General features: G+C 35.2%; 1 protein-coding gene across 1 annotated transcript; it reads right to left on the bottom strand.

The window, feature by feature from the left end:
- Window positions 1–5797: 5797 nt before the first annotated feature.
- On the bottom strand, window positions 5798–13148 carry LOC143362425 (protein obstructor-E). Its single transcript, XM_076802572.1, has 6 exons — window positions 12903–13148; window positions 12683–12804; window positions 10253–10447; window positions 8879–9063; window positions 6967–7199; window positions 5798–6054 (listed from the first exon to the last, which is right to left on the bottom strand). The coding sequence occupies exons 2-6, from the start codon at window positions 12729–12731 to the stop codon at window positions 6018–6020; spliced, it is 699 nt and encodes a 232-aa protein (XP_076658687.1). The 5' UTR covers window positions 12732–12804; window positions 12903–13148; the 3' UTR covers window positions 5798–6017.
- Window positions 13149–15061: the final 1913 nt, after the last annotated feature.

The raw sequence follows: 15061 nt of genomic DNA, 5'->3' as shown, positions 1-15061 counted from the left end.
GTAGGTAATAGAATTCAAGGTACAGAATAACCATGAACATTCTCACGGTATTTTATGTCGTGCGACACAAAACAGCATAAGATGAGATGACTGAACTGGCCTATTCCTACATCTCGTCTGTAATATTAGTTCCACAATATTAGTTCCAACCGATACGGTAGGATGTGACAAAAGAATGGTAATGGGGCTCTAGAGCCCCGCGGACGTGAGACAGAAAAATATAGTGGGTGATTGGTCTACTTCTATACCTCGTCTGTGGTCCTAGCATCTACGCGGTCTCAAAACTAGAATACTCGACATGAGATTTAAAATTCTATCAGCAACAGCGCCATTGTAGAAGATTGGTTCCACAATATTAGTTCTGGATGATACGGTAGCATGTGACACGGAATGGTACGGGAGCTCTAGAGCCCCCCGAGCATGAGACAGAAAAATACATTGGGTGATTGGTCTATTCCTATACCTCGTCTGTGACTGAACTATGGAAAACGTTCCTAGCTCCCCTACTGGACAGAAATATTACTATTTAGCTTCTTCTAGCGGCCGTTCTTTCATAGCGTGACGATTATTATTTTGTCGGTGTCAGGTTCGGTCGGTCCGGTACACACCAGCCATCCCTTGGACATCGTAACGCCAGGAAAAGCGTGCCCCTTCGCTCAGCACGATGGTCCCAGCTCGTAGAGTAACAATTCCGAGAACCAGCCTCCCGGAGTAAAGACCGAAGCCTAGGAACGCTGTCTTTCTGTCTTTCTCCAACGGAGCAATCCGCAATCTCCGCCATCCCGCTTCGAGCTATACTTACTTCTAGTCGCGGCATGCACTTGGAATGAAAAAAATGAGACAGCCAGCGACAGGGGTTTCCGGGCCCCTTGGAGTCCACCCCGGACTCCTACGCACCGTCCACATTTTGGACGTAGTAACGCCAGGAAAATGCGCCCCTCAGATCAGCACGGCTATTCTAAATCGTAAGAAATTCGTCTAATGTCGGACCCTGGCGTTTTATTGAACGGAAAGATCTCAACTGTGAAGAGGGCGAGAAAAGATTAATAGAAGCTGAGGGTTCAAAAAAAGTAACGGGTCTCCGAAAGTGCACAGAAGTTAGTCACAATTAACAACAAGCTGTACTTTGATTTGCTCATACAATAACACTGTCCAACACCAAAAAAATTTTGCAATACCTGTTGGGTGATTCTTATACACTTTGTCATCCTAAAACCGAATCTGAAAGTAGAATTGCTCCATCACGCAACGTTTTCGAAAAATTTTGGTTTTTGTAAAAATGCCCGATTTTGATACGAAACGACGTGTTACGCAAAAACTAAATACGCGAGAAAGTTCAAATTTGAGTCAAGAGATAGAGGGGACTCTCCCCTACATATTCATATAGTCAATTATATTTTTATGTACTTCCTAATAGTTGTAAATGGTTGTTAAAGTTTGAAAATGTGCCGACGCGGGTACTTTGTACGCTCTATTTTTGTATTTATGTGAAAAATCCTTTATCTAGCAGGAATTTACTATACAGGAATGCATTCTACAGACATTTCTGGTAAAGAAACCATTCACGAAAAGTATTTGGTTCCCTTAATGTACGAGAAGGATCAGAAAATGTTAATTGACAGCGTGTGCGCGACGCGTTCGCGCCAGACGGCCATTGCAGCCTTTTCGCGACTCGCCAGGGCCGTCGCTATGCGAGTTGTCGACGTTGGTACCACTCAAGTATGTCTTTGCTTACTATGCTTAATTAAATACATTTTTTTTTGTCTTTTTGGGTGCCAATCATTACAAAAGATTATAAAAATACGAGTTATATTCACATTTCATTGTGGAAATGCTTAATAAAGAAAATTGACTGCAGCAATGCGGTGACTGGAAAATTTTATTTTCAGTAATTGTTGTCTTATCTTTATAATTGTAATAACAATGGACATTCAAGATTCTTCCGATTAAAATAAGTCCAAACACTATGTAAATGGGACTATTGTTATCGATTTTATTGATCTAAGTACATAATTAAGACATAGATCGCTCTATATTAAATCGATAAAATCTCGCGGAAGTGTATAAATCAGCCGGACTGTTTTTGTTATATTCATGACGAAATTATTTTAAAATCAAAACAAGGAATACAATTCCAGCATTAATCTTTCATCAAGATATTTCAACAATGGAAAAACGTTACAAAGGAAAAGACTTATGTGCGGATGCTTGCTGATTACTGCTGGACACTTATTATTGAAAATCGGGATACCAGGAACAAACGTCAAGCAAGGCGGAAACATTTTTAATTTGTTTACATCAGAAATAGGTAAGTTTTTGTATTCAATTTTCTTTATTAAGCATTTCCACAATGAAATGTGAATATAACTCGTATTTTTATAATCTTTTGTAATGATTGGCACCCAAAAAGACAAAAAAAAATGTATTTAATTAAGCATAGTAAGCAAAGACATACTTGAGTGGTACCAACGTCGACAACTCGCATAGCGACGGCCCTGGCGAGTCGCGAAAAGGCTGCAATGGCCGTCTGGCGCGAACGCGTCGCGCACACGCTGTCAATTAACATTTTCTGATCCTTCTCGTACATTAAGGGAACCAAATACTTTTCGTGAATGGTTTCTTTACCAGAAATGTCTGTAGAATGCATTCCTGTATAGTAAATTCCTGCTAGATAAAGGATTTTTCACATAAATACAAAAATAGAGCGTACAAAGTACCCGCGTCGGCACATTTTCAAACTTTAACAACCATTTACAACTATTAGGAAGTACATAAAAATATAATTGACTATATGAATATGTAGGGGAGAGTCCCCTCTATCTCTTGACTCAAATTTGAACTTTCTCGCGTATTTAGTTTTTGCGTAACACGTCGTTTCGTATCAAAATCGGGCATTTTTACAAAAACCAAAATTTTTCGAAAACGTTGCGTGATGGAGCAATTCTACTTTCAGATTCGGTTTTAGGATGACAAAGTGTATAAGAATCACCCAACAGGTATTGCAAAACTCGAAAAAAGTTTAATTTTGTTGGACAGTGTAATGAGAAAAATTGAGTTCAGTGAAACCATTGTTTCAAAATATTATTTGTGTATTTATTAAGGTACAGTCTCTAAAGTTTCAAGAAGCGCGCGATTTTACCTTAATTGTAGCTTGAGAAATAATTAATACTCCAGCTCTGTTACATTTGGTTTACAGTATTATATTCCTAACTCGATTTTACACCAATCCAAAATATTCACAGGAAGATATGTTCAATATTTTGTCGAAAGACCTTTGATAGAAAATATCAACAATAGTAAGGCCAGGTGTGTTTATATGTACTGATCATGAAGCTCTAAAGGTGCAATCTATACCTAAATTACGCACGGTAGAAAAAATGTTGTTGTCAGTTTTTTATTGTAGTGTGGAAGTTATCTTTATTTTTTTAAATGGAATGCCTAATATTTCGTATTGCCTATATTGGATGCGTATATTTACTATTAAAAACTATACGGTGTGAGGTTAATACTTATCGAGATACAGTGTCTACTCCATATATGTCCAAAACACGGGTTTGGCCAGGGACAATTATCGGCTGGAAAATACTATTCTTTGATACACTGCCGAACGTAGAAAAGGACAGCGAAACTCGAGTGGCCTCGGTCGCCGAGGAGTGTAAACATAAACTGGACTTGTGTATCGGTGTGAGACCACTACTGATCCAATAACAAAACTTCTTTATTTTGCATTATTTTTTATGGATGTGCATTGTCGATCGCTGTGCACATTGAAATATCAGACAATTTCATCGTGAACGTTGCCCTCGCCCTCTCAAGCAGCATTTGGTCACGTGGGAGGACACGTGGATTCAATAATCTGCAGATCCAAGCTAAAAGGAGTTAATTCATTTTGTTGGACTAATATTCTTCCATTCTTGAGAAATTGATCGATTCGAAAATCAAATTTCGGATACGGAAATATTTCACGATAGAAAAATACTTTGATTCTTAAGAAACCGAGGCCGGTATTCACGACTTCAGTAATTATAGACATTTGACAAAATTGAAAAACTCTCGTGCCTTTTGTCAATGCAAAGTGTCGAGATATTTACCAGAATGAATAGTGTAAACTTTTGTAGCACGAAGAAGTATTGTGAATTTTTTTAATTGACTTGCAATCACTTTGCCTCGAATTACTTCACTAGACAGGAATCAGTCTTTTTGTACGGGGTGCGAGGAAATTACATGTCACGACCACCATAACGTGCGTCGAAATCGATGGAGATCTGTAAAAAAAAAGATTACCGCAAAATTGTCCTTGACCTTGACAATTTAATGATTAATAAATTTATTATTTCTAGAAAACGTTCATGGTTATAAAAATATACAGGTATACAATTTATATACCCTTCCTTACATTTAATGTTTTGGTTATATGGATAAAGGACAAGTACATACATAGACATATACAAATTACAGATTAAAATTTAAAAAGTAATCAAAATAAAAACATTTTTAACACGTTAACAAATACTTACGCGATTATTTCTTGGTATAATTTACAATTTTCATGCGTTATAAGAAATGTGCTACAATAAGTGGTGCTAAGCACATGTTTTGAAGTGTGAATGATTTTTGCCATTATTTGCTCTACAGTGCGTTACGGTCCAGATGGTTAGAATCGTTTGGAACTTACCGCGTAAACTTGTAAATGTTCTAATCATTTGTGCAAACACATAGCCAACAGCCTCGAAAACAATAGGAAACTACGCATTCATAAATTCGTGAACGTGTCATAGTATCCGCATTGGGACAAACTATATTACACATACGTTAATTTTATTTATCTAATATTACTTCTTTGCAGGTGTTCAGAATTGTGGAAACACCCGATTAACAAGCGAATAGAAACAAATAGCACCAAAGTGTAGTAACATGATTCGACGAAAGAAAGTATGGAAACTAGAGGATGTAACTAAATTTAAAGACTATGACCAGCAACAGTTACTTCTACAATAAGGAAGAGGAACCGTTCGAAGCAATAATTAGCAAAATTACTACGGAAGTAGAGAGTGCTTATCGAAAAAAAAAAAAGAATTTATGCTTGCTTATTCAATACTAATTAACATGCTCGTTCTATATTTTGTAACGGTCTACCTTTAAAAATAAATATACAAGACCGAGAGCAGGGTATATTCTAAATATCTTCAAGACTTAAAAGTTCCTTGTTTTCGAAAATACTATCTTGAAAATAAATCAATTGTATAATGCTTCTTCTGGAATTCCTTAGCTTCACTTTCACGATGCATTCTCAGGCATTACGAACAATTACGAAACACTCATTAACGAATTATAACGGAACACCCGGTATTCACTAGATATAGTTGCTACAAGTAAAAAACAAATCAGACATGTGTGTAAAAAGTACATTAACACGAAAGTGGATGGATGACGAACAAAAAATATCGAAACGCAGCGCCAAGGAGAAAGTTTCTGTCGATTTGCTTGGTTGAATATGAAGGAGAAGTCGAAGATATCCTGCATCTTCGTCGCTATGTTTCGCTGCGAAAGTAAATTATCAGCTATGCTGTAATATCGTTTTTCACGTCCGATTTGGAGTAGTGCTACCAGTGTCGCCAGATTAGGGGAGGGAGCACAATTCAAGGGAAAAAAGTTACCCTCTCTCTCTGCCAGTACCGGGTATTGTGGCGGGATAAGGTGGAGAATAGCGCGGTAGAAGGAGAAATTAGAGTGGGAGAACAAGTCCTTATACTGGCGACTATGAATGCTACAAAGGCCTGGAAACTTTACTACAGAACTTAGATCACTAATTATGAAATATGAATTGCTTCGGTAGAGTTGAGGAAGGAATCAAAATAGAATTTCAATGAATACCGTGAATGAGGTAAAATAGAATTTATTATTTACGAACACTCAAATATCTAAACACACACATGGAATACGCGCTAAACGAAGATGATGTGATTTTACGATGATATCGAGATCCCGATGCGGGACATACTAATTTCGAAGACACTTCACGGCTTTTTGATGTCATCCTTATACCAGTCCTCACTGTAACAAATATAAAGAGTTATTAGTCATTTTTCATTTCACCAGTGCAAACTTTGTTTCTTAATTTGCATTTGTTTGCCAAAAGTTTTTTGCCTGTTTTCAACGGAGCATCTTTATACGAAATCAAATAAAATTTCATGCAGATAGTTAATTTTATTTCGTTATAAATTTTATTACAAATGGAATGAAATTTCAATTGACTTGATAAACGTGCAGTCTAACAAAAACCAATTGTTTTGTTTACCAACCACTTTTGTTTAAAATGCAAAAAAATGCATTCTACTGGCTTTCTCTAGGATATTCTATTCTATACCAATATTCTAGTACCAATGGGGATACTATGCCTATATTAATTATACTTATTTTTAAAGCATAATGAACATTAAAAAAGAGATATTAAATGTTTTTCAATTCAAATCAGTTAATATATAGTGTCTATATCTCTTTTTTGATATTCAATATGCTTTAAAAATAAGTACTATTAATATAGGTACAGTAATTGAAACCCCCACAGTAATTAGGTCCATAAGGAAAAAACATCAAAAACTAATAAACTGTATAACAATAAACCAACAAGTTTTTTAACAAAAGAAAAATTACTATGTTAACACAAGTATTATCGAACTAGTTGAAATGGGTTATTTTTAGTGAAAAATGATTGGAATTACGAACATACTTTTAGGAAGTTAATGTAGGGTAAATTTATTTATCTAAGTACACATTACCCATCAAAGTGGCACGAAGTATGAATAAATGCAGTGTTGATACTTTTATAAAGCAAAACAAGCTCCTTATACTTGCTGATGCCAACGAAATTGTAAAAATTAATGAGAACTGTAATTCAAATGGCAACTAATGCAGCAATTTTTGCAAATGTGTCCTGATTTAAAAATTTTATTTGTTTCCACGTACCACCCAGCAACATTTTCAGGCGCGTCGCATCTTTGCTGTTCCTCGTTGTAAACGGTACCATCGCTGCAACCTTGTTCGCGCGGAGTCACGCCATTCAGGCAAACATAAAATTTCTGACAGTCTTCTGGATGAGCGAATTTAGGGTGATCGACAACCATTCCCCTGGTGTCGACCTGGCTTTCCTTTGGGCACTCGAAGCCGTCTTTCAATTTCTTGTCTACCACTCCGCAACCCTGGGTGAAATATTATTGTATATATTGAATTCGACAATTAGGCGCTTTGATCATTATTGTTCAATTAGTACAGCGTTCTATGCTGTCACAATCGTTACACATTTCTGCTTCACTATTTGCAGACACTGTTAAATAGCCAATTACCAAGCTAATAATTATGGCCCACCTCATTAATCGATTATGCGGAGGAATTTAATTGTTATGATCGAAAATTACTAATGCAGTAACCACTTGAATCAAGTAGCAGTAATCACGGGGTTAATGTTATATCGTAAAAACGACTGATATGATGTTAAAAGACTCTTCACGTATATTTATGAGTCGTCTAGGATAAGGGACCCCACTTCTCTCTGCCTATATTAATTATACTTATTTTTAAAGCATAATGAACATTAAAAAAGAGATATTAAATGTTTTTCATTCAAATCAGTTAATATATATATTGTGTATATCTTGTAATATTCATTATGCTTTAAAAATAAGTATAATTAATATAGGTACAGTAATTGGTATCCTCACAATCGTTGGTGCCCCCACAGTATGTGGGTCCTTTACCCTATGTTCTTGTAAACGATTGTTACGGTCTGGACCAGGTTTAATGTACTTGTACTTGGTGTATTTATTTATACTAAATAAAGATCCTTCAAATTTTGGTTTGTATGAGTATAAGTTTAATAGACCTTATTTACTCAAAATTAAATTTTTGATGTGTTCATTAAGACTGTGAATTTTATACAACAATAGTAATTTTGACATTTTAAAACACGATACAGAAAAATCTCTAAAGAAGTGTCATGAAATTGTTTACTCTCGTTGAGGTGTGATCAAACTTAATAAGACAAAGAAATTGTTTTTCTTTTGTCATTTATATTTGCACAACGTCATTACACTGTAAGGTCTTAATTCCATTAATTACAACAGAAGTCATCGTGAAAAAATCTTTACTCATAAATAAAGCCTGATCCAAATAAATACTTTTTCAGTATGTTATTTTAATAATGAAAAATATATTTCTTAAAGTTACTGCCGAGAACAGTAGAAAGAGTGTGATCAGAATTAAACTATTTTATAAAATTTACTAAAGATAAAAATTTCTAATGTGAATCAGTACATAAATTACTTTGTTAATATTGAAAAATGTATTTTTTATGATTACTATAAAGGCCAGAAAGTAGAAAGAATGTGATCAACGTTAAACTATGTACTTATAAAACTCACTAAAAATCAACAACTTGATCTACGAACACTATCTGTTTGATCGAATATTTTTGCCATGAATGGTGCTACGATAAAAATTGTTTGGAGTCAGAATGTATGCAGGCTCGTCATTATTATAATATAAATCAATATATTAGTCCGATTCATAACAGTAACTTTAAACAAATAAAACTTAATAATTAAAGTACGCACCATTGTAATCACCAAATTCTTCTGCCCTCGAAGTTAATTTTTATTGTGGTATATCCGGATAAACTGAATTTTATTAAATATGTTGGAATGCAAAATAAAGTGACACTACGTTTTCACTACGATTTTTAACTTTCTAGTTTTTGTTTCATGAATTAAATTAACTTTGATTTTGTAGAAATTTCTGGGGACGATATTCGGCACTTAACGCGTTAAATATTGAATTAAATTTTTGAAAAGCGTATTCAATATACTAAATATCTAATATCTACCTCGCGACCAGCGCTGTCGGGCCACACGCAAGTTCCGCTGTATTCATCGAAGTGCAAACCAGTTGTGCACGTGATTTCGATAGCTTCACCATCAATGCAATTGTAAAATATGTTGCAAACAGATGGGTCCGGATGAGCAAAGAAACCGTTCCTTCGCGGACACTTCTTCCTCGGTTGCGGTGGTTCTGTGAAGGTCGAAGATATAACGGGAATTAAAAGCACTTTCGCTGCCAATTGTTACTGTATCTTGCGCGTCAAGGACATTAACCGCAAAAGCCATCGACTTGGTAAGGCAAACCTCGATTTAATCCTAGACAATATACTTTTCACACCTGCTGTATGCATTTAGTAGACATAAAGATGGCTATCCTACGATGTACCTACGTTGTATCCTACGACGTTCTAAATTAATAGAAATAAAGATGCTATAAAAATCTAATTAGTATATAGACTACGAATCTTTATTTTTTCATTTTCATACTCAATTTTATGGGAAACTAATATAGTAGAAATATTTATTGTATTCAATGAATGGTTTCTTGTGACAAAAGAGTCATTAATTTTTATAGGTACGTATGTCTTCCTATATTTGAAGTGCCATAAGTTTCAGTAAAGACCAATTGGATAATAATTTAAAATTACTTGTATTCATTTGCAAGAAAAATGTTTCATGGTATGTAACTTTTGTTTCTGAGAGTAAATTGTAATGACGCATCATACGCGAGCTAGCTAATAAATGGCAACAATTTATTACGAATAATTGGCGAGTTGTTTAGATGATTAAGATCTAATCGTTATTTTATTGATGATTAAAACTTATATACTGAAATAGGAATTATATTTATGATTTGATTTAATATGAAGAGTCTATGGGGAAAAAAGGGGAACAATCTTAACCAATTTTGAGATTAATTTTATAAATGAATTTTCGTTCTTTGAGAAACAGTAAATTTTGACATTTTTCTTTTTTGTGGTCCTTCCATATGTAATTCTACTAAATACTAAAAAATCATTCGAAATCATTTTTCGGCAATATATATTTATTATAATATGCTTAATAATCGACGAATTAACTTTTCTCTACTTTTTCATATATTCCAAGAAGATGTTCGAGTTTAATTAGTTTATTTATCTGAAATTAGTAACTACCCTGTATAAGGATTACTAAATATATTGTGATTTTTCTCGATTGAAAAAGTTATAAAGTGATCGCACTGCAAAATTAAAAATATTTCACAACTAATAAGCTTTAAATTTATAAATCTGAAAACATACAAAATGAAATCTCCAGAGACGAAGTCTTGATTAATATTGAGGGGTAAATTATTAGAATAGACTGTTGAATTTTAGTGAAAGTAAAAATGATAATCTTACGTAATTCGAGACGATCTCCACAATCCACATTGAACACGTGATCGCATTTGTTGACCTTACGATTCAATGGGTCGAAAACGAGACCATCTGGACAAAGTTTTTCTGTTGAAATTCCGTCAGTACAGTCGTAGTACATGTCGCATTGTTTTGGATGCTCATATTGGCCATCTTTATTAGGACAATTGAACGCACCATCTACAACATTAAATAACTGTCATGTAAAAAGATGTTGATCGTCCTTTCGCCCTTACAAGATTTTTCAATTCTTCAATCCCAACTGACTTTATCATAGTATTATTTACTCTTTCTACATGCAATCGTTTCGTGGGATGTCAAACTGAAAACAATTGAAAATTATAATTCTTTGAAAACAACGTTAAGGGGTATATGCAAATTTGTATGACATTTTAGTACAAATCTGCACAGTACAGATTAGTACAAACCTCTTTTTGATTTAGGTACATGTAACTGAAATTGTTTTAAATTTTTCCTAAGAAACTCTAAATGTTTGCATTATCATAATGTATAGCTAAACAAACTGGATGATTATAGCAAAGGAAGCACTTATACACAAATCTGGTAGGTAATAAATATGGTATTAATTTTGTTGTAAATTCTTATGTTTATGCTTATTTTAATTTAATATTTATTTTAGGTTGCACCTATTGGTCATTACTAACCACATAATAATTATAACATCAATTAAACTGCAAAATTGAATCATTGAAAGGAAAATTATGTTCATTTTGTATATTTCTAAATATTGTGCAATACATTGATGTTTTTCAGACAAGTCATTACATTTTCTAAGGTCCTTAATTAATCTTACAAAAAAAGAAGACTAGAATGTCTAAAATTATTTATATGTAAATACGCAATTCGTGAAAACAAAAAACAATTACAATCATCGGTTTCGTGTATAATATTATATTTCTGCGGAATGTAGAAAATTAAGAAAAATATACACAGGACACTAGTTGCTGTAATAATGTTTCTGTACTTGATCTTCCGAAAATATGAGAAAATTCACATAAGTACTTGTGGGATGAGTTAGCATGTAAAAATCGGCGTTTTGCATTCGTCGCGTCAGAACGTATTTAATAATTATTTCAATAAAATCATTTCCTGTTCGTATTCTTTCGTGCACAGTTCCCTGATTCCGGAAGTAGTAGGGCTCAACATTAATAAAAAGCGATGCTGCCGTGGATTAAAAATCTCAGCGCCGCGGCGCGACAGCTCGCACCGTATCCGATTCACTTGACAAAATTCGAGAGTACATAGAGAGCAAGGAAGGAGGGAAGAAATTTCTTAAATTTCTCCATGTTACATGCGGCATTTACTTTGTAAGATATACCGGAAATCAATGCCACGCTCCGAGAAGCATATAAAACAGCTCAGCGAGAAGCGTGATAGCGAATGCGAGGTGGTCGAACCCGCTCTCAACTTCTCGTATCTCGAATAGTTCGGGCCAATCGGGGGTACTGTTTTGTTTCTTTATATAATTTATTGGTTCTACATATGTATAGAGACGATAACTACTCTGCCCCGATGCTTATGCAACCTTCCGAGCCGTAGATCTGACATTTACGCTTTAGAAAGTTTGGTGTGCGACCGTCTCTTACGCACTCTTCGCGTGAGATTGAATACCTCCGGCGAACGCAGAACCGTCGAGACACGACGGGACAATATTTTTCCGATCGGATGGCCGTGTGCAGATATTCAAATCGTTATGAAATTTTACCGGTTTCGAAGCGACGCGATTACAATACCGGAAATTCTATTACATTTCAGAAGCTGTGGCGGACCGTGCCAACGAGTCGAGAGAAAGTCCGAGAGTTCTGTTCCAGTGAAACCGTTCTTTTTCTTCTCGGCAATTATCATACACCATTCTTCCTTACGTTCGCAGCATGGAAACTTTGCATTTTTGCCACGACGCATTATCGCACGGTTAGGAAAAATTAGTGCGTCTTTTATACCGAGCATAACTTTTTACATTTACACATCAAGCATTTGTTCTAAAACTTTTGTAAGGGTTTCTTCCACATTTTTGTAAAAATTAATCGAAATAATCGTTCAGACCATCACGACCATGTATCAGAACATACGACAACTATTAACAAGTTTTACAACCACGTAGAAATAACTATACAGAAGTACTATAATGTTGATTCGGTAATAAGTGAACATTTTTAAGTTGAAATATAATAAACTTGGAGTTCAAATGTAGAAATATACTGAAATTTCAAATTCACAGTCGGCCATGAGAAATGAAAGTATAAAGGTGTACAAATGTATTTTAAGCATAGGAAGATCGTTATATTTAATACGAATTATAGCATGAAAATAAAAGCATACGAAAGAGATAATGTCGCGGACTTAGTATAAATTTGAGAATTTCGCTATTTACGCAAGATCAGGAGAAATACTTACGCGTCGCCGCGACCGCAGCCAGCAACATGACGACAGACGCTCTGATCATCTTCTCTGATTTTGGCCTGGCGAGAGATGGGTGTCGCACGCAATCCGTTAGGGATTGCCTCGTTCACTGTACACTGAGAGAAAAATCGGAGAGCGATCGGTTCGTAAATTTTTGGTTTCCTTTTGAAATGCCGCCTCCGTCGCGAAACACTGCAGCTCTTCGGCAACTCACCACGAGGGTATACCCCATTGGTCCCCACTACACGTCCAATGATTCTTCCCCACTTTCGCCGCGTTTTCATCGGTGAATAACTGTCTAGAATCAGGATTGATCAGTAGGGACCATGCGGCGCTTTTACTCTTCTTTCTCTTTCCTCAACGTGGCCAATGCTATTCGACTTCCTCCTCTTCTTCTTCAAAGCATACTCTCACCTCGCGTCCTTCTCTATTCTTCAGAGAAAAGTTTCAATTATCGGCGATCTCCGCGAACGGTCGTTGCGGTTTTCCAGTACTTCGAAACGGAAATTATCGTCGGACCGTCGAAGATTGATTTTTTGATTTTTAAATCTACAAATTATTTTATGCCATCAAACTGGTTATCGACGTATAATTATTTCCTTGTTACGTACGTTACTGCAAACTTTTAGCTGTGTAGAATATTTCGAATAGTCTGTTTAATGCTTTCAGTTCTGGTTTAATGGTATCTTCGGTCAAATTTTTCACTTCAATTTTCTGTTTCTAGGGATATTTTCTTGCTTTGTGTTTATTTGGGTTTATTAATCATAACAGGAAATAAAATTGCGGAATTTTTTGCTTTGTACTTATTTGTGTTTATTAATCATAGAAATAAATTAAGTTACGGATTTTCTTGCTTTGTATTTATTTGCATTTATTAATCATAGAAATAAATAAAGTTACGGATTTGTATATTTATTTTATGATTCACTTCATTAGGTATGTTTGTTTCGTATTGACGGCTGCAATTTCTGCTGGTCTGTTTCTTGTTCAACCGTGGCTGCAATAATTGCATTAGATCGAAACAGTTTTCGAAGTAATTGTGAAATACGTACCTTTTTCTCGAGATTGTCACTGCGTTACATAAAATTGCTTCGAGTCATTAGTTATGAAAGCGATACTAAATCGAATTTATTACCTTGAAAGCCTCGCGTTGCTAACCCACTGTCCGATCAACTAGATTTCGGAAGCGTTTCCCGTGAAATGTGAAGAACTTTCAGGCTTCTATCGCTTTCACTCCGCACGGGAAAATTCCCGTGACAACACGCGATTCGATTTCGTTATTAAAGCGAGGGAAAAAGTTGCATATTTCTGACCGTGTTACAATATCAAATTAATCAGCTCGTTAACCCGCTCACACGCTCTTCAGAAATAGTTCCACGAGAGATCCTAGGATTTTCCCATTTTTGTCGTACAGCTTAAGTCAGCGAAACATGTTTCATCTGTGACTTCATATTTTAAAGAAATACGTCTCACAACGCAGACAAAAAGAAACTTTAAACGAAATCCACCGGAATGTACAACTTGCGCCGTATCCAACAACATCCAACATATCCTACTCGAATGTCCTAAATTCTCTTCTCAACGATCCAGATTTCCCATCGAAAATGACCTCATGACAAATTTAAACGAGAACAATATTGGAAACGTCCTTTTGTTTTTTAAATCGATTGATATATATATATAAAATGTTATAAATTTGTTTTTGCTGTAACCCACCACAATGTAAAAAATAACTGTAACCTTCTCTGTTATATTCAATTGTAACTAAGTGGTCGCTAATGACCTAGCCGTTAATGCGACCACTTTAAAATAAACGTCTACAAAAAAAAAAAAAAAGAAAAAAGAAACTAATCTACAGTACGCGAAAACGGGCGAGTTTTCACCATGAAGAACGTGTGAGACAAACAAACATTTAATCTCGAACTTCCAGAATAAAATGAGCAGAAGTATAGAAAACTGTACAAAGTCGAATGTAATTATAGATATATCCTGCAAACAGGATATTTCTGAAAATTTATTTATCCTCTAATTTTTACGTTCTTATACTGTCGAAGAATATCAATAAATACAACTCGGAACATTTTTATAAATTGATCTGGGTACTCGAATAGCTTACGAACATCTACATTCCAATATACAGTTGAAACTTGCTAGTTTCAACTTAGTTTATTCCCGTCACGAGGTATACAGGGTTCTCCCGAAAATGTTGTATTTCCTTGGAAGAGGTGATTCCTGACGCAAATTGAAGTAACTTTTTCCTTTGCGAAAATGTTCTCCGCGGGTGTGTTAAGGAGCTATTAGCGAAAAAACACAGACCAATCATAGCGCGGCTATAACGGACGGATTCTGACTCAGCCAACGCCAAGGTCACGC

The sequence above is a fragment of the Halictus rubicundus genome, chromosome 2 (genome assembly GCF_050948215.1).
Source record: "Halictus rubicundus isolate RS-2024b chromosome 2, iyHalRubi1_principal, whole genome shotgun sequence".
NCBI classification, from domain to species: domain Eukaryota; kingdom Metazoa; phylum Arthropoda; class Insecta; order Hymenoptera; family Halictidae; genus Halictus; species Halictus rubicundus.
Note: the sequence above shows the minus strand (reverse complement) of the source record. Positions and strands in the feature narration are given on the sequence as shown.